The sequence below is a fragment of the Echeneis naucrates genome, chromosome 10 (genome assembly GCF_900963305.1).
Source record: "Echeneis naucrates chromosome 10, fEcheNa1.1, whole genome shotgun sequence".
Classification (NCBI taxonomy): Eukaryota; Metazoa; Chordata; class Actinopteri; order Carangiformes; family Echeneidae; genus Echeneis; species Echeneis naucrates.
In genome coordinates this window covers 20,269,780-20,290,014 of record NC_042520.1, presented here as the reverse complement: position 1 = coordinate 20,290,014, position 20,235 = coordinate 20,269,780, and the positions used below count along the sequence as shown (strand labels likewise).

At 41.0% G+C, this 20,235-nt stretch overlaps 1 protein-coding gene across 6 annotated transcripts; it reads left to right on the top strand.

The window, feature by feature from the left end:
* The first annotated feature begins 856 nt into the window (after window positions 1-856).
* Window positions 857-13,724, top strand: LOC115049911 (centrosome and spindle pole-associated protein 1-like). Of its 6 annotated transcripts, none has more exons than XM_029512525.1 (28): window positions 857-937; window positions 1,343-1,469; window positions 1,783-1,855; window positions 2,024-2,127; window positions 2,705-2,770; window positions 3,158-3,441; window positions 3,555-3,646; window positions 3,823-3,919; window positions 4,282-4,339; window positions 4,720-4,997; window positions 5,252-5,370; window positions 5,502-5,643; window positions 6,026-6,137; window positions 6,987-7,134; window positions 7,232-7,408; window positions 7,748-7,860; window positions 8,128-8,277; window positions 8,392-8,535; window positions 8,929-9,042; window positions 9,305-9,371; window positions 9,525-9,651; window positions 10,302-10,441; window positions 10,521-10,649; window positions 10,856-10,896; window positions 11,002-11,062; window positions 11,706-11,815; window positions 11,951-12,098; window positions 12,476-13,723. In XM_029512525.1, the coding sequence occupies exons 2-28, from the start codon at window positions 1,365-1,367 to the stop codon at window positions 12,646-12,648; spliced, it is 3,372 nt and encodes a 1,123-aa protein (XP_029368385.1). In that variant the 5' UTR covers window positions 857-937; window positions 1,343-1,364; the 3' UTR covers window positions 12,649-13,723. The 6 variants fall into 6 exon arrangements, 5 of the variants coding, with proteins under 5 accessions (XP_029368385.1, XP_029368387.1, XP_029368386.1 ...); XM_029512527.1 differs by having other exon boundaries at window positions 860-954; window positions 8,398-8,535; window positions 12,476-13,724; XM_029512526.1 differs by having other exon boundaries at window positions 860-954; window positions 3,829-3,919.
* Window positions 13,725-20,235: the final 6,511 nt, after the last annotated feature.

The window sequence follows — 20,235 nt, the reverse complement described above, 5'->3', positions numbered from 1 at the left end:
CTTACGTGGAGCAGCTCGATTTCCCTCCTGTATAGACAGATCGATTGCTTTCAATTTAAAAGCCGCATCATATGCTTTTCTTCGTGTGCTGTCCATGATGGGGGTGTGAAAAATATTTTATGTTTATGCCTGTTGTTCTGTGTTTTCCTTCTAGTGCGCCGAAAACTACCGTCTTCTTCATCGCTTGCATCTGTCTCGTTTTTGCACCTCCTGCGCCCCCTGGTGGCTGTTAGCGAAGAGAACTCTATAGATAAGCCGCGGGGTTCAAAGCGTGGGAAATAAGTACCGGTTTATAATCCGAAAAATACGGCAATATGAAGTAACAGATTTTTTCCACTGATACAACGACCTCAACAGCATGAAAAGTTGTGAAAAGGTTGTGTAGAGTGTCTGAAGGGGAGGTTGGCTGAAGGTAACAAGCAATGGTCACTGCTCAGCTGCACTTAGCACGTAGAGCAGGTGTAGACTGAACTCTGTGGAGTTGTTAAACAGACCCAACAGATCCCTCAAAGAGCAAGCACTTGGTGACAGTGGCAAAGAACATCTTCCTTTAAGAACCAGAAACCACAGACAGAACCGGGCTCAGGAAGGGAACATGGAGCAGAAATGATTCAGCACCTGTAGGACGGTGACAGGAGGGACAAAACACAGACTGTGGGAAGAGACTAAATTCGAGACGTAATGTTGTAATGTACATGCATGGAAGAGAGAGAGAGGGAGACGTTCTCTCTCTGTCTCTCTCTCTAGAGCCACTTGATATTTAAAAACACATGGAAATGCAAATATAAAATGAGGGTGGGCAGGTGTTTCAAAGATTCAGAGAAATTTATTTTGAAAGTTGACTCCCGGAAGTAGTTGGTCAGTGTGATGCAGTGTGGTTTTAGGCTCAAAAGGCACCGCTAACTCTAACAGGCGTACCTTCTACGGTAATATCACGGTGAGGCCCGCTGAACGGCGAGTCCTGCTTTGTGTTAACGACGGTAAAACACTTGAAAACCCGCAGAGCTAATTTTAGTCAGGCTAGGGCTTATAACAAGCTAAGGTTAGCTCGGCTAGTTGTTGAGCCGCTCTTATTGGCTACACTTTGGGCTTATCTTTACTTTATCAAAGCCAATAGGCTAGTCAACACAAGCTCCAGGCTACTCTTGACTAACCAAAGAAAAAGTACTGCATTGAGCTTGTTAAAATTGTTATAAATTGTGTCGTATTTACACAACGGTGTCAGTATAGTGGGGGCCGTTAAGCTAATGCTATCATGTAGATGCTGTGGCGTTCATCATGGTTGCCTGACAACGGAAAATTAAAGAGACAGTATCTAATCTGGCCTGCTTTGTGTTCTCAGCTGGGTTGAATAACTTTGCCAAATGGAGATGGATGATGAGCTGGAAAACTTCATCAGGGAGCGGAAGGCAAGAGTGGCTGAGGATAAAGCCAATCTAGAACAAGATCCTCCTTACATGGAAATCAAGGTGAGTTTGGCTGCCAAGTAGTTTGCTATGAAGTGTTCCTCTTTTTTTGCCAGATTGGCATATGACACAGTGGCATTTTGAGAAAGAAGTAATGATTTTTGCAGACATCTCTTTCACATCCAAGACATCAAAATAAAGCCTCATCTGATAAACTCTTGCATATTAAAAAGGTTATAATTTTACCTGATGAAAATAATTGAGTATTTGGCCCTTTCAGTATTTGTATGGGAAGAGAAAACTTTATGGCCCGTTTGCACTAATCCTTGCCTTTTAATACATGATGTTTTTCATGTATTTAAATTTTGACCAATAGGTAAAACCACACAGAGCCAGTGGGTCCACTGTTAAAGAGAACATCCCACCTAAGTCTGATGTACAGGGAAAAGGTACAGTATACGACCATGCGTTCCTCGTTTAATCATTATGGTTACTGGACCTTATCTCTTTCAAGGCTTTTTAAGTTTGATTTTTGTTGAAGTGGCAATTGTTTTGTCTAAGCATGAAACTCTTCACTCCGTGTCTTTTATTAAATATTAATGGGTGTGTTTTGTCAGAGGAGAGTTGCAGTGTGGGTCTACCACTTGGCATGGAGTATGAGAGGAAGAAACAGAGACTGCAGCATGAACTCCGTATGGACTACAGGCGCTACATGGCTCAGGTGACTCACAGACGACCTACCTCGTAATTCATGTGTTGTGCTGTAGAACATGAACTTAGAAGTTACTCGAGTTTTGCGAAACCTCAGTTGATTTATTTATATATATTTTTTCACCTCAGCTTTCCATTGGGATAAATTGTATGCCATATAAATATTTAGCAACAGCAATAGTTGTATAGTACAATTAGGATCTTTTTTTTTGGCTTAAATAATTAAATTATAAACTATGTACAGAGGTCTACAGCTTTCTGTGGTGTTAGCAGTTAATTACTGAGTCTGTGATCCAGGACTGGATCCAGCGGAATTGGCATAAATTAGAATGTTGTTTCTGGGTAAAGGTGTTCATCCTATTTTAAAGACCCCCTCCAAATGAAGTCATAAAATGTAGCACTCTATTGACCCTGTATCACGCCATAGTTGGTATATCCTTTTGCAGTTCTCAGGGCTCAGCACTTGTGCAGTCTCACCAAAACTTATGATCAACTTTTCATCTTAATGATTACAAGCTGTAATGCTGTAATGTACCACAATATTATTCACTTGGTTGGAATCACTATGGTAACATTTTATTTTACAGAAAAAACACTTTGATGCTGCATCAGCTGGACCACTAATTCAGCTTGATAAGAGGAGGAATGTAAAGGTAGTGACCTTTTTTGGATGACTTCATGATCTCTGTTCATGTCTTTGAAAGGCCTCTTTTGTATTTTAAATAGCACGGTGATAACTACTATTTAGTGCAGTGAGTCAAGTGCTTGAACACAAAGTGGTTCTTCTGCAGTTGCCACAGCCTGTGGAATAATAATAAATAGATGGAGCACCAATTCACATGGGACATAATACATTGTAGTTTTAATTCCACCAAACTCGATATTAATGCTTAAAATGGTTAATACGTACCGGGTCATGGTAGCTTTGCACCCTACAATTTTCTTTTTTTTTTTTTTTTAAACAAACATTGCCTCTTGCAATCATATTTCCTCTTGGAATACTGGATCAACGACCAGACTGCTTTTTTTCCCCCAAACAGCTAGCATCCTCATTGAGGGATGCAACCACCCTGACAGAGGAGAGTAAAGGGTTACGCAGGGCTCTGTGCATTGCTGAGGTTAAGACTCTCTGTCCTGATGAAGAAGAGGAGCAATCATCACTGACTCCTCAACATCATGACAGATTTCGGAGATCTGTGAGCCAGGAGTCTGAGGAAGAGGAGAACTTAAAAGAGGAGGTAGAGCTGACAGAAGGCAGAGGCCGCAGACATATGGGGGTCAAGACCAGTTGTGAGAGGAGACAAACCAAGAAGATTGACGGCAGGTACCTGATGGAAATTGTTTCTTCAATTGTTTATGTGAAGCATTTCATAAAATGATATCATAGCTTTATTTGCCAATTAAATAATTTATTTGGTTTCATTTGTGTTTTCACAGGGAGAACCCTGTAGGTTTTGCCAGAGAAGGAAGGAGATTAAGAGTGCTGACCAAAAATGATGAAACTGAGTTTGCCACGGGGCTAATAATAGGTTAAAGGACATTCTACAGTTTGAAGCTGAACAACAATCCACTGCACCATTTGATGGACATTTATGACTGCATAAAATCTTTAACATCCACAGCCATCCTATTTGAAGGGTTACTTCAAAAAGGATAATTGACAAACTATGATGGCCTCTTTGTGAATATCGTCCTGCATTTCCAGGAGCAGCTGATGCAGATGAGGTTCTGCGGAGGAGGAAGGAGCGCTACAGACAGGAGCTGCAGGAACAGATTGCTGAACAACATAGGAACAAGAAGAGGTAGAGCAGTCAGTCAGTGATCTTTTTTATGTACAGGGTTACACATAAACAACGTTAACATGTATGCAAATTTAACGGGAAGGTGAGGCATTCAGGATTGGTTGCAGTTACTGAAACTGTTAACTTATTTTTCTAGTTGTTTTGGTTGCTTTGACCGGCAAACCTGAGGAAAAGGCTGAAATGCCCTTTATATGATAATGGCACCAACAGTCTTGGGAATGCCAAATGTGTTTGACAACAACCCTGCATAATCTTTAAAGTCTTATTGAACACTAAAGCTCTATTTGCATTCTTCTTCTCTGTGGAGGCCATTCAATCTGTAACCTTGAAAAGCTAGTTAAAAATGTGTATCCTTGTTCCAGGGAGAAAGATTTGGAGCTCAAAGTTGCTGCAACTGGGGTGAATGATCCTGAGAAACAGGTCAGCGGGCACCTGACAACCAACTCTCATTTAGTTTGGGTAAAATTCTTTTAACATCACAGTGAAGGGAAATACATTATCAAATTCAGTTACAACATTTGAATAACTTTATCTGTTTACAATGGTCATGCCTTTGCCTGTATGGATTATTTTCATATTTATTGCTAACTAACTGAGTGCAAGTGCAGAATAATCAAAACAGTTTACTTACCGAAAGGACGACTAAGTCCAAAGTCACACACCCTGGATAGGATTGAAATTATCCAGGTTTAATCTTACTAGTCTTAGGTTTGTTATGGAAATGCTACTTAAGTTGATGCTTGAGTATCAGTAAAAGATATTTGTACCTCTGTTAATTTATTTTTCACTCCACAAATCAGCCAGATCGAATCAGACAGTTCGGACTGAGTAGGAGGAAAAACTCTCAGCTTTTGGAGCCCTCAGAAACAGGAGAGAGAGAATCATCATCTCGATGTTTACTTGGTCATGAGAAGATCAGTATTAGAGAAAGAGAGATGCCGCCTCCTGAGCACCCTCACGTAGCCTTCCAGTCCCCCCTGCTGGAGTACAGCTCTGTCCTTGGCCTGGGAGGAGGCAGTTTGTCTCCCAGCAGTCAAACTGCTGCCCCTTCTTTTTCCAGAGCCATGGACACTCCCAGGTATATCTCCATCTTATAACACCTCCCGTATATTGTTAGCTGTGTGGTCAGAGTGAAGCAGTTTTGATTTATAATTGGTTTGGGTAAAGTTGCTGGAAAGTCATTCGACAAGTTGGGCTTTTATTCGTGTTAAAAATCCATCTCAGTATAATTTAATTTTCAGTTCCAGATTTGCTCATCCTCATATAAAACCACTGAAAACAGACAAGAAAGTTTCTAGTTTGCAAGATGAATGCCTTATATTTTCCTTCCAGAATTCCTTTCTTCCATCCACATCCTCCATCGACACTCAGTGAAGCCTACAGGAGCCCATACGGAGAACCTCATCACACTTATGGGACCAGAAACCTGCTTGACCCTAACACAGCTTACTGTAAGCACTGATTTCCTATGTTAAAAGGGATTTAATCAGCTTTTGTCAATATGTTTGTTGCAGGATGTACAAAAACTATACTATAACTAAACTATATTCAGCTGAATTAGTATACTAATCTTTCTTTCCAGATGGTCATTTGGCTGTACCTGGTTCCAGCCATCCCATATCCTACTGGAATGTACCACCAGGGGGAGGCATGCCGAGCCAGTTTGGTGACCACAGCCCTCACAGTCAACACAGTGGAAGCACCTTTCCTGAGCCACCAATAAAGTAAATATCCCTTTCACTTTTTACATGTTGCCTTTGGAAGCAGGAAACAGGGATTGGTAAAACCAGCATGCAGGAATCTTATTTATTATATGCGCCTGTCAATTCGACTCATTCAGGGAAATAGTTGTGCAGCATTTGAGAAAAAGGAAAGAAAATTGTGCCCTCTTGAGTCTTACTCAATAGAGTGGCCATGGTATCAACACATGGTTTTGTCTCTAAGGCTGGGAGATTTTCAATTTCCCATAAACTGGAGAATAACAAGTGGTTAAAATAGAGCTGCTGGTGGTGGAGAAGAAGACATAGGAACAAGGCATTGTCATTAAAGCAGGAACGTAAAAGTTAGTCAGATTTGGGTGCTGTGATTCTGCAACTCTCCTGACAGGACCAACAATGAGGCTGTGAATGTGGACTCGCAGGTCAGACTTTTTCCTTCAGAGAGATCCAGGTCAACCAGAGATAGGATACTGAGCTACAGAGATGCTCTCAAAGAACAGGTATGTTACTTAATTTTGACAACATTACAAAGACATTTTACCCCACTACTACAAACATTGTTTATTAGAATTATATTAGTATGGTCTATGATTTTTATGTAGAAAACACGGTTGGGCTGTTGGATTGTAATTGCTACAGATGGAAACAAGATCATCTTGGCAAAGGTCCTTGGTGGGAAACAGCATTAGCAGGGAAAAAAAGCAAAATAGTGACGGGCAACTTTGAAAAGGAGTATAATTCACTGCATGCTAGTCTGTGATATGTTGGCAGGAAGCTTCCAGAAGAGGGAGCAGCGAGCTTTACAAGAAGGTAAAATAGATGAAAAAGAAGTAGTTCAAGTTAATTATACCTGTAGATCCCCATTAATGTGTTGATAGTTGGCAGTAGAAGTGAGAGTGAGAGCTGCACATTTTCATGTTGCAGTGCCACTACAATCCCATTCCAGTCCCTTCTATTTGCCCTCAATATAGCAACAAGAATCCTCAATATGTTATTTTGAGCTGTGTTTGGAAGTGTTGATGAAACATGATCGCTGTAGGTTCACACAAATCTTTTTCAGCCATTTACTCTTTGGGTTGTTATGTGTTGTAAGAATGCAATTCTGTGTCTCTGTTTTTAAATTAAGGCACTAAATGAACTTCTTCTGAATCTCAAAATATAAGAATTATTTTGGCATCGTGTGGTTTTACATTTTTATTTAGAGGAAGGATCTTGATAAATGTCTGGGAGCAATACTATAAAACAATACAATAATTTGATTACTAGGGCTTACTTAATCCATCATTGAGTGAGCTGAAGGTGATCTGTTTATTATGAACATATGCAGAGAGTCTTTTATTGTTCTGTAGATCCAGGAGCAACAGGAAAGGAGGCGTCAGGAGAGGGAGGAGAGGGAGCATTATGAGGCCCAGCTGGAGGCCGACATGAAAAACCACCAGCCTTGGGGCCGAGGTGGAGGAGGAGCACCTCTCAGAGATAGCACTGGAAATCTTATTGGTTGGTGCCTCTTTTTTTTTTTTTTTTTCCCACTCTGAACATACAAGATTTGTAGAATGGATTTGCCATGTTTCTAACTGTGTTTCCTGCTGCTCAGCTGACCTCAACCAGATGCACAAGCTAAATGAGGAGGCCTACAGCAACCCAGAGCAGTGGCAAAGGAAATCCACAGCTGCCATGAGAGCACGACAGGCAGAACCCCCTGACCCCAATGAGAGGGTCTCTGGTACTGTAGCAGAGTGCAGTATCCATGACTCTAAAAACAAGTTCTCTGGTACCTTAACTAGATTTATTCTGGAATTTTTTAACAGTGCTTTGCTATTAGAACGTTTTAATATTTGGCAAATGGAACAGTGAAGGTATGGGAGGCAGAGATCTGATAAATGTTTTATTGCATCAGTAACTGTCAACCTAATAAAGGTGATGATTTAATCATGCACCACACTCACAAAGCTCTACAAAGGATAAATAACAATCTGTTACCAAAGTAGCATGACGTAGCAGCTAAGGTCTGTACTACATCTACTAAGAGTCACACCCTGAGCTACGACTCTTCCTTTCCTTTGGAAAACAAGATTCTTTGGTCCAACTCGTTGAATTTCTCTTTGTGCAGGTTTCACCCATGTCCAAACTCCACAGTTTGCCAGAGGCAATGTGTTCACCTGCCAGCCCACCCAGCACCAGCTCCAGGAGCAGGACAAGTACAAAGCTTACCTCAAACAGCAGGTACTGCTTTGAACAGCTGGTGGTACTTCTGCTGGCTCTGTTTATATGGTTGGCTGGTCTGTTCAGTAACTGTCCTGCTGGCAGCCGACCACCCTTTGGAGACTTTGCTCTCACTACTGCTTGTGTTGTAGTGCAAGTAAATTAGAGTTTCACAGGGCCAACCAGAAATTTGTTTTGTTTACTTCTTTGAGAAAGAAATTTGCTTCAGCCTTCCATTCTGCAAATAAATGTTGTAAATTCATGTTGTTAATCTATTTCTGTTAACAGATAGAGGAGAAAATGCGTAAAAAGGCAGAGGAGAGGGAACGGACCAGGCTGGAAGAGGAGAAAGAGGAGAAGAGGCTGGCAGAGCAGAGGGCTCACATTCAGAGGGAGTACGAGGAAGAACAAGAAAGGAAGAAACGAAAGGAAATGGAGGTGAAGAGTTAAAGAACTGTGTCAAAATACTAATCATTTCATCATTTGTGAATACTAGTCTACAGAAGAACAGCCTAAATCAATCACTGCCTTTCTCTTCTGTTTGTCTCCAAGCAAAAGGCCAAAAATGAAGAGCTGATTCATCTGGCTGAACAGAGGAAAAAGGAAGCCGATCGTAAGAAGAAAGAAGCAGAAGAAAGGGAGAACGCAGCACTGAGGAGGCAGTATGAGAGGGAGAGGCAGGCTCGGGTGGAGGAGGTTAGTCCACATAAGAAAAAAAACACAATCACACTAACATTAGAGGTTAGTCTGAATATCATTTGAATTATGTGATTTAATATTACATAATATAATTATCATACTTTAATCTTACTGTCAAATGTCCAATATTAGCTGTTTAATTGTAGTTTGCATGTTCCTGTTAAGGAATTGTCAGTGTTTACAGACAATGGACTACATAAGAAGGAAACTCTTGAATAAGTTGATTTTATGACTTTTGCACTTTGGTTGAACTTATCCTTAAAATGACTCTTTGCACTTGCTTTGGTTGAAATAAAACCATCAGACTGCTCAGGGTATTGTCCCTTGGTAACATTTGTTGCTACTGCAGTGAACTATAAATAATGTAGGGAAGGGATATGTTTTCTTTAGGTCCACAGGGAGCCTTCGCCTCCAATCCCCACCCTGCAGAAGAAACATGGCCTACACCAGTACACGCCCAGACCCCCGACTGTTGAAAGCCAGCACTCTACTGCCCCCATTTCTGTAAGTTGTGCGTGCACGCGCACACACGTAGTATAAAAAGGATTGCCACAGGTATTGCTCATATTGCGTATTGCACACGTCTGCATTACCTTTTAAGAAAGGGGGGCCAATTAAGTTCCAGCCATTTTATATAAATATCCTTTCTCTCTCTACAGAGGATATTTCTTTTCTGCAAGTTGTTCTTTGTATAAATGAAAGGTTAACAATTTGTTCCCTCCCCTACTGGGTTTCATTCCTTCACACTCATCTTTCTGTGTTCCAGGAGCGCTCTCTGTCTGGTTTACAGTCTCCTCCTGTCCCTGCATGTAGGAATCAGCTCCGAGCTGCTGGTACTACATACATGCACATTTACACATATATATGAGCTTACATCAGTTTTTTGTTCCTCAGGTCTGGCCACTGATGTCATGGTTTACATCTATAATATTGTATACCTGTTGAAGATCAATTCTGAGAAGTGGTGTTGGTGTGTGTGCTTTCAGGTGACCAGCACAATGTGTTCGGTGAACTGTCAGCTTTGCGTCGACAACTTCGCAGTGAACAAAAACGGTTGGAAGGCCAACTGCAGCAGGGCGACTGGGATGAGTTAGACTCTCCTCTGAGCGACAGGTCAACCCTGGCAGATGCATCATTATAATAATATTGAATTGAAGTGCAGCATTTTGTGAATGTACTTCAATAAATTGTTTCCTTACCTTCTGCGCTGAGAAATGGACCTGACTGTGTCTATAATCTCCTGTCCATTAAGTACTTAAACTTACCTACTTACCTGCAAGAGTGTGTCTCCATTACAGTTTGTTAGCATTACCATGGCAAAATGTGGTCCTTGACACACATTCTGTAACACAAGAGTGATGCAGAATATTTGCAGGTGTCTCATGTCTGTGAACAGAATTTGTTGCCATAATGCCACAACTGCAAAATACAGTCGCGAACCTTGGCAGGTGTAAATCAAAATGAAGAGTGTCTGAAGACATTTGAGTGGTCCAACCCAATACTACTGAATATCAGTCCCAACAATGGCTGTGTGATGATAATGATGATAATAATAATTATTATTATTATTATGAGTCAGCTGGATTCCCTGAACATGTGGTAAGAGTGTACCAACTTAGCAAGTTAGTAGAAAAGTTAAAACTTAAAACCTGTGGTTTTGTAGTTTGTAAATAATTTTATTGTTGTTTGTGATTACATTTTTGTCCTGTTGAATTCCTCGTAAACCCCTGTAAATAAGTTTAAGCTTATATTGATTTGAACAGACATCAAGAGCGTCCTCCAGTGGATGTGTTTGATATGGCCAGGCTGCGGCTCCAGGCTCCAGTCCGAAGGCCCAACTCCAGAAATGTGGAGCCCAGAAACCTGCTGCGGATCCATGACTCTCTTCAGCTCAAATACAGAGGTAGTTCACTGTTTATTGAACTGTACTAAGCTATGAGTCAATGTCATCCAAAAATGGTTGGTATGTGTGTTTGAGTCAGAAGGGTGTTCCAGGCTGAGCTCTGGGGAGGTTCCAAAGCTGGAGGACATTAATGTGACCAGCAGGAGGAGGCATGACAACAGAGATCCATATCATCAGTTCAGCAGCCAGAGGTTGACTGTTCAGGACGGTTAGAACGCCTTGTCTTTCTGCAGCTGTTTCACTGGAAATTTGTTGGGGTGTTTTGTGTGTGCATGCTTTTGCGAGACGGAATGTTTGAGTAGTAAGTTTTTCATGTGAGTGATGCGGATGAATATGTTCACTACTTGGTGATCTGTCATTGGACAGTGGCGCATGTCCTAGTCTTTTCTTTTACACCTTCTTCTTATGTTGCAGATTATTTTGACCTGTCCCCACCACAGCAAAATGACTATTTGGTGAGTTGAACATTCATTGAATATTTATTCTCTTTATGCTAAGTATATACAGCATTAACCAAGTTGCGGAGAGGAATTGTGAAAAGAGTTCTGTGTATATTGCAGAGGGGTGTGATGGGAGGATCTGCAAGAGGATCTCTACTGGAGTCAGAGAGTGCTTTCATTGGTAAGATCACCCTGAAATTGATGAAACTGTTTGAAATTTTTATACAAATATTTAGAAACCAATAATGATTTTTAAGATGACTGATCTTTAGGATTGTTGTGCGTTAGGATGGTCAGCTGACTTTGGTTATCTCATTGAGATCGCAACCATGAGAGGGACAGATTGAAGCACAGACTGTTGATTGATCTGAGCTCTGTTTGCTGAAGAGATCTTATTTCTGACGACAACCGAGAGGCCATGGAAGTTCAGTCAGTTTATTCAGTCTGTCCCTGTTAACAGCTGTCTACAGATAACAGGCTGATGTCTTGTCAACACAAACAGATGAACGAGTGAGCAGACGTTCAATTTCTCTACTTAGCTGAAGCATCTGCGACAGAAGGTCCATGTGTAGCTTTAGATATTTCGCAGCTTCTGTGAAATCATGTGTGTTGTTCAACTAAAACATCACAGACCGTCCACTTTATTTAATTAGTTCTTGCTGAAAGAGGGACAGAAAAATTTGCTTTCCTGGATATTAAAGTATTGAGAGGATGATGCAAACATTAAGTAATAATACTAACTGGGAATATATGTAGGCCACTAACACTAACAACTAAGGAGGAGAATCCTTGTGCTTAGTCTGCTTTTGGCTGTCTGTGTTGAGACCCCCTAGGTGATGCATTTCCACTGGCCTGCACCCCAGACTCTGAGAAGACTCCTCAGCTGTCAGCCAGAGAGAGGAGGAGGATGGCTAAACAGTCACTGCACCTTCAGGTTCTCTGCTCTACACAGAGCCCAGAGCTTTCTGACATATGTTAGCCTGTGAGCTCAAAGGCTACAGTGAAGCTCTACACATAATGATTTCTTCGAGTCATCAAATCTTCTTTTCATGTGCTGTGCTTTGTTCAGGAACGAGCTGGTTCCATTGTCGAACATGACAACTGCCCCACCCACACAGCTGTCAGGCTGCAGCAGGAGGCGGAGCGCAGGGGCGAGGGGAGGTACCGGGGCAGGAAAAGTTGTCTCACTGGTCCCAGTCATTGTGGCAACACTGCAGGTGAGACCAAAATAATTGCACAAAACACAACGGCTAGCAGTAATTAATCATTTAAGTTTTGTTGTAGAGAAAATTCGATCAAGAAAGTAATTTTTGACAAAGTAAATGGAGTATTTTTCATAGCTGTCTAAATTAAAATTCTAAATTATAGCTTTAATGGGTTTCAAAAGCCCAGAGGTAATTATATACAGCCAGTATTCAAATAGCCATGGAGACTGTTTATTCTAGTTGGGCAAAGAAAACCATTAACATTTTTATGCATGATATAAAAAATTTTTTTTATACCAAACCCAGAGAGGTCAGCAGTAGTTGGCACAGGGTGATGCTCTCATCAAAAATTCTTAGTATTTGACTGTGTCTTTACTCCTCATCTTTAGGACCAGTGCATCTGTCTGATGATGATTCCCCCCCTCATCACTTCTCTCATCACAATCTTAACCATCAAAGTTCTGTAGAAACTCTAACCATGGATCCATGGATGCGACCAGGAACATCAGACACAGTGAAATGTTTGGACCGCCCATTGGGGAGGGAGCGGTTAGTAACATAGCACCCTCTTTCCTTAACTCTGAGAAATTATAACAGACTCCACTGTTCTAAAATCATGAGATTATGTTTGGTATGAATTCTTGGTGGTATGAATGTGTGAGAAATGCTTCTTATTTGTATATTCTTTTTTTTCCCCTAAGATTATTGTTTACATCAAACAGTAAGAACCTTTGAGTCAGTCATTTGACTGATGACTATTGACTATTATGTTTTAAGTAAATTATTTTAATTATTGACTCCTCTTTGATCCTTTAGATAGACATTTTGCAACACATTATCTTTATTATATAAGGGCTTTTCTAGCAGCCAATTTATTTTGTTTGGTATAAAAACTGAAAATTTAAAGAAATGTTGGCCTGGCTCTGTCCAAAAATAATGAAAATTGCTCACCAATCTAAAGCTAACAGATTTACACGTTTCCCATGAGTTTTAATCCCCACACAAAATGAAGAGTAAAGAAGTTCAAGTTGTAGTTTTAAAAAATGATTATCTGCTATACTTCTTCTGGCTAGACAATGGCTTTCCGTCAAGATACGGTGAATACTGCAGTTTTCAAAATCTTGTAAGCTATTACATGTAACTATTCTTGTCAGTGTCGGTTCAGGATAAAAACTATGAAGCTGTTCAGTTGCACAAGATCAAAACATCAAGAAACAACAGTTTCAACATCAATATTTGAGTACATATAGTTGGAGTAACTCGATTGTTTCAAATGAAAAATATTGAATACGGTACAAGATTGAACGTAAAACCTTACAATTCATCATCAGCTAAAAGTTATTTGTGTTTAGTGGCTTTCCTTCAAACATAGGAGTGACAAGAAAATCTAATTTAAACAGAATTTATAATGCGCCATTCTAGCAGTATAACCTTCAGTGCTTATTAGCCAACACGCTAAATTTAAGATAGTGAATATGGTAATAACACGTTAGCATCAACTCAAAGCACACCGCTGTTCCTAAAATAGAATGCAGAGGAGCCAGTAGCATGATTTCCTGAGTTTCCTGTATTTCCATCCTCCAGCTGAATTATCCAGTTAAATGTTCTTATGTCTCAGTAAAATCTAGTGCAGTCAGACTCTGAGTAGTCATTACATTAGTCTCCCAGTGGATCAACTTCAAGGTTTGTCTCTAAATTCCAACCTCAATTATGTTTCTTTTTGGTGAAAATAAGGGCCGGCACATATTAAAACTAAACTTTTAGGACCATTGAGAGAAGTGGGGAAAACCATTTGAGGGTCTATATTTTATGCCTCTCTGTTTAGAAATGCCTGGGGATGACCAAAACAATTGGACACAAGGAAATGAAACACTGCGGAGCCTTTAGCTGTTAGTCAGGAAATCAAACCTGTAAGACAAGTGATAAAGTACTATGTGAAAGGAGAGCTGTTAACCAGTGAAGTTCTGGATGCTGGGTTCTTCCGCAGGCAATACACAGCAAGCACACAACAGGTAATTGCACAAATCCACATTGTGGATTACCACCTAATAAAGATGATCTATTTTTATCCATCCACCAAATTTGGCCAAAGTCTGTGTCTAGACAAGTGCATGGTCAAGTGACTTGAGTGTGGATTTGATGCAGTGGAGAAACAGACTGGAGTGTTTGCTGTGCATTAGTGAGGCTTTAGAGCTTTGTAGTTGGCTGAGCCGTTGGCTGACAGCCGTCCACACATAGAAAACATTTGTCATCGTTGTGGAGTGTGAGGTTGTCGTATTCCAGAAGATGGTTTTCTTGCATGCTTGACTACACACACGTTTTTCACCTCTCTCTGTCTAAACCCCGTTTCTCATTGTCCCACCATCGCTCTTCGTCCCCCTTAGTACCATCCCTCTATGTTGTCCCATTCATGCTCTGTCACTTGCGCACGCACACACACACACACACACGCTCTCTTTCCTGTCTGGACGCACACTGTCACTTGCTCGCTTTCCTCTCTCTCCCTCTGTCTGTATGAGTGATGACCTTCTCTGCCACTGGATAGGAAGGAGGATAGAAGCCATCTAAACTCTGCTGCGCCCCCATTACTCAACCAGACACCCCAGTGTCAATACACATGCACATACCCACACACACACTGCGTCCGAGTCAGCATTGCACTGACTCAGGAAGGCCACAGCAGCGTAGCGTGGCTAGCAACTTCATCCAAAAATTGATTGTCCAGGCAAAAACCCCTCAGTTGGTTGAAACAATTTATTGCTCCAAACTAATTTAATGGTCTTTAACTTCCCAGCAGCCCAACCGCAGACACAAGGGGGGCCCAGTCTGCCCCTTCCCTGTCAGCATCTAGCCAGGAGCCAGCCCCGTGAAGAGCCCACTCTGCCTGTAGCTTTCATGATGTGAAAAAGAATTGGAAAAAGGTCAATTTCTCGCCTTTACACACCAAGATCACTTAAGTAGTCATGAAGTGTAAAACCAAGCTGGTCAAAAGTTGAGTGGATTTTTTTGGACTTTGTACCATTGGGACTAAAAGTCAGTCTACCTTGGGTTTTCCTGGACCTTCTTCACATCCTAAAAGATATGTTGCTCAGAATCAGATTTTTTTTTTTTTTTTTTTTCTCTTTATCCTGAGTTTGGATGTTAACATTCCAGTCGCAACTAACTGTAGCCTCTAGTCTGCCCCAAAGACAGATTAGAGGCTCTGCTCAGACAGCAATATTGTATTGTAACTTCTTGGAAGATAAAAACTGCCAGAGCTTGTCAGTTGCCAATCCTCAACACTGGTGAAAAAAACACATTTTGGCAGCAGACCTACAGAAAGGTCCTTTAAATTTCTAATGTAGCCTCTTTCATATCTGGCTTTATTTTCCATATCTAATATAACCCAGTGATGGAAAGAGACAGACATTCATTTCTTTTTGCTGCCCACTATGTTTTCTCTCTGTGAGTTGCATAGAGGGGTATCTGTGTATCTTAAAGACAATAATATGGTTGAAGTTTCCTCACTAAATGCAATAACTGTATAATAACAGAATATGTCTAATCCCTACACTTAATACAAGTGTGTTTTATCTGAGTGCCAGCATCAGAGGAAAGAAAATCCAGCCTATGGTAGGGACCTCAGAGCTTATCTGAAGCATGGAAAAGATCCTCTTCAGTTTGGTCAATGTTATGAATTCCTTCTGAGTCTAATGAATCCCGTAGCTCACTTATGCTAATCAGTATCTTGAATTAGCCTGGCACTGGAGTGGCCTGATAAAGGAGATCACAGCATAATGGATGATATCTGCGGTAGATAGAGAGATGTTGTCATGTACATTTAAAAACACAGTGTACAAGCAATACTATGAAATGCCTCTTGAGAGTCAACCTTACTGCTTCCTTTTAACAAAAAACGGAAAATGTTGAATAATAATATGGCAATAAAAAAACAAAGGAATCAGTGTTCAAAAGTCAGATCCTCTGGGGGTAAAAACTGTCTCTGAAGTGGCCCATGTAGTCTTTGATGCTTTGCAGCTTTTTAAGGGGAGGTCAGTGAGCAAGCTGTGAGCAGGGCCATGGGAGTCCTTCATAATGTTTTGGGGTTTCTTCTTGCATCAGATGCTGTAAATGGAATTCAAATAAACTGCAAATTTTCAGAGCAGTACAACACTAGTGTTAATGCAGATGGCTGGTTGGGTAAAGTGTGGCACCCTGAAGCTGACGATTACATCTTTGGTGTTTGTGACATTGAGTTGGAGCCCCAAACAGACAGATCTATCACCTCTGTAGGGACTCTCATCATTGTTCCAAGTCCAGTGATTGTGACTGTAACTCTGATGTCACTGGGATGATGTGATGCACAGTCATAAACAAACAGACTTTGCAGTGGTGGACTCGGGCAGCACTGCCCACACTGTGTGTGTCTGAATGATTTTGTGTTTCCGATTGCTTGGAATGAATTAGGTGAGTGCTTGAGGGAGTGGCAATGCTGATGTGGCGCAGAAACTGCAGAGTCTGTTATTCCTTTCTTTTTAATTATATGCCACTGAGGTTTTTTTTTTTTTCATTATTATAATTTTTTACTTAAAATGTCTTTTAAAGAGGCCATTGGAGATGAGCACTGCCATAGTCACACCACATGAGGGCACTAGTGTATTACACAGGACTGCTTGAGCTGAACCCTTATTTGAGAGGTCCCTCTATAATCACACCACAGACTGTGAGATAACATATTCACAAACATGAGCCAGACTGGGCTCGTTTCAGTGGTCACAGTGAGAATGATTAAAAACAAGAGAAAGATTGTATTCAAATGTGCTCAGATTGAGAATGTGACCTCTGCTCAGTGTATCACTGTGTCTCCTTCAAAATTCTTATAATTCACTTTCTTCTTCTCCCCGCTCCTCCTCCCCCCCGCCTCACATTCCTCACGCTTGTTCTTTGCCACTTCTCTCTCCTGCCCCTCTCCAAGCCTTCTCAAACCAAACCAAAGGAACCATCAAACGATGTTTTTAATCAATTGTTTGATCACGCCATAAAACATCACTGCTATGCCCAATTTAGCTGACATGCTCACATACACACACGCAAGCTCACATTTGTGTGGCCTATCCCTTATCTTACCCCTGGGAGTAGCTGACAAATGACAGCACGACTTGTCTGCCAACCTTGTGTCTCTGCAGGGTGTGTGTGTGTAGAGAGGAAAAAATCTTTGGCAACATGGGACATTGGCAAAATGTATGCTCTCTGATTGGTTGAAGTGTGCATCCTGCAGAGTTCTCCTTTTTTTTTTTTTTATTAGCTTTTTGCTTCAACCACGTTGCTCAGCAGAAAACGAAAGGCTGATCATTTTCTGTCTCATCAGATCATATCATGTGTTATTTGGCCATTGGTGCATTTTCAATGGGGTTCAAAGAAGACAGAAGCAAGAGTGCAGGAATGTAAAGCTATGAAACACTTATCTGGGGAAATGTTTTGTACCTGCTTAACTTTAAGACTGGCTGACATATAAAAACACTTTTATCCCTTGAGGGGCCTACATACAACATGTTTTGAGTTTTATTATTACACTTTTTTTTTTTTTTTTTTTAACCAAACCCCTGGAACTGGCATGGACTATGAGCTCACATTCAGTCCAGGTTCGAGGACACATGTTGACTTTGTGAGATGTTATGGATGCTGTAAAAGATGAAGAAATCAGCAAGCTAAACAAGGCATCCCTGGCAGCTTCCTCCACAGTCATATTTACATCTTTTCCTGGGGGATCTGGAGCCCTTCAGGACACATGGGGTATGTATTTCTTCTTTAGTTTCAGTACTTCTCTTGTGTATGTGTGTTTGTTTATTTATTTCAAGTAATTTTTTTTTTTTTTTTTTTAACTGTGTGCTAATAATAACTACTATTTACCTGACACCTCATTATTGTAATTTTATCATTGTACTGTATCCTTGTGTCTCTTTTGTAATCTCATACTATACCTGAGAGATGAAGTTCCTTGAGGAACCTCACCCTAAAATGGTTCACCACCATGAGGAAACAATGAGGATAAACCACCTTGCTTTCCTTAGTTATGTGATGTTTTAAATGGTTCCTGAAGGTTCCAAAAAAGCCCCCACCAGTGTTACAAACCAAACTCTAGTCTCCACTTAGTTTTTATATTACCCATCATACTCTGCAGGGTCCGTGGAGGTTTTTAAAACGATTCTTCAGTGGTGCATAAATCCAGCCTTAGTTTACAGACTGCATGAATTTCAACGTGCCTCTTGGACTGTGTCATACACTAGGAATATTATATACCCTCAGCTGCTGCGTGAAAGAGCAAATTAAACAAAAAAGAAGACATTGGATCCCACCCTCGTTTTTCTCATGTGGAGCTCAAAAGAGTTAAGTAGTTTTTGTGTTATTTAAATTTTTTATTTTTTTTTATATATATATCAGCATCAAAATTTGACACCATCTTCCATCATATTGCTCCTTTGAGTAGCCACAGCAAAAAAAAAAAAGGCCCGAAACCCTTATGGCCATGGTTTAGCAGATGTCTGTGAAGTCATAAGGGTGCATTAGTGAATGCTGGGCAAATGTCTTTTATTGTTCACAATGTATTTAGCAGCTCTGTCTGACATATCTGTCAATTATCATGTCCTCATGTCACTAATGTCTGGTTATAAAAATTGTGCCCAGATTCAAAACTGAGATTTACCTTTTTCTTTTTTAAAAAAATGAAAACGACAAATGAATGAATAAAAGAAAGAAATTCTGATCTCAAAGAATGTATGCACAACCTTCCCCGAACCGCCTGCTAAACTGTGGAGATGTAGAGCCAGGGTCACTGATTACAGCTGAGTCTCTTCACTGTCATGGGGAGAGAGAAGGAGGAGATGAGAGAGAAGACGAAGTGACAGAAGGGAAAGAAATGCAGGGGCAGAGGAGGAATTGCAAATTGCAAGAGAGAGAGAAGTGAAAGAGTAAATCAACGGCTCCACAAAACCTGCACCAGTGTGTACCGTCACATTCAGTTGTAGATGATCATACTGTACGTGAGCCAATGTTGGATGGAGGCTCTGCAGAAAGAAGGATGGAAAGAATGAAGAGAGCAGTCAAGGCTGTAACAGAAGAGATCAGGTAAAAACAGATGGTTTAATTAGCAGACAGCGAAGTGCCTGTAGCTCAGTGTGTGTGTGTGTGTTTGCATGTGTGCATGAGTGTTTGATGGTTTTAATTAGTTGAGGTGTAAGATGAAACGCAGGAAAATCAACAAAGTGGCATCTCTGTAAAGGTTAACAACCACCCACCTTCTTCTCTCTGCCTTTCTCCCAGATAGAGAGAGAGGACGTGAGAGCAGAACCTTGGTTTAAAAAGAGCAAGGACGCGCGAGAAGACGCAGTAACTCCCTTTAATCAAACCAGTAGCTCAATGTACCATCAGCTTTATTAGCTCCAAACGCAACATACACACACACACGCGCGCATCTCTCTGTTGTTCCTAGGCATACAAATTGAATTCTGCTCTCCAGAAACAAGAGAGAGATTTAGTTTCAAGCCTGTGTCACACTGTACAGATTACAGGTAGAAGCACAGAGATTACTGGGAAAACTAAAATTGAGTGTCTAGTTTCTGATGTCTTGCCTGCGGCCTGAATCACCAAAGAGGTTCTTCTCCCCCTGCACGCCATTCACTGGGCTGCTTTAAAATGATTATTTTTTTGGTGGGGAGGCACAGAACAAAACTGATGAGACAGAATGGCATGCCAAACATTTTGGTCTGCTGAGCCTGTAGCTTGTGCTGTTCGTGGGAGTAGTGAGCCATTACACTGTTCGGGACATCACGCCCCGTTGTCGCTTCCGGTGGTTGTTTGCATCCTCGTATATGTCAGGATAGTTTGGTCTAGGACCAGTTAGGTGATGGTGTTACTTTTACTCAGATTCCATCTCCCTCACTTTAACGGGATATTCACTGGAACAAGAAACTCGAAGGATGCTTAAAATATCAAATGTTATGCAATTGAAGCTTCAGTTGTACAATGCAGTCCCGGTCAGAGGAGGCGGTTACTCTACTCTTTTTGTCCCTCTTATAACTGTTGTCCCTTCCCGTGTTTCTCAATGCATCGCTGTGACACAGTGCAGTATGGGGCGTTCAGGTGCAGATGACTATCTGGGATTTCCTTCTCC

Coding starts and splice junctions, on each gene's coding strand:
- LOC115049911 (XM_029512525.1), top strand. CDS start 1,365: ATGGAGATGGATGATGAGCTGGAAAACTTCATCAGGGAGCGGAAGGCA. Junction 9,652..10,301: donor GACTCTCCTCTGAGCGACAG/GTCAACCCTGGC, acceptor TGATTTGAACAG/ACATCAAGAGCGTCCTCCAG. Junction 11,816..11,950: donor AACAGTCACTGCACCTTCAG/GTTCTCTGCTCT, acceptor TGCTTTGTTCAG/GAACGAGCTGGTTCCATTGT.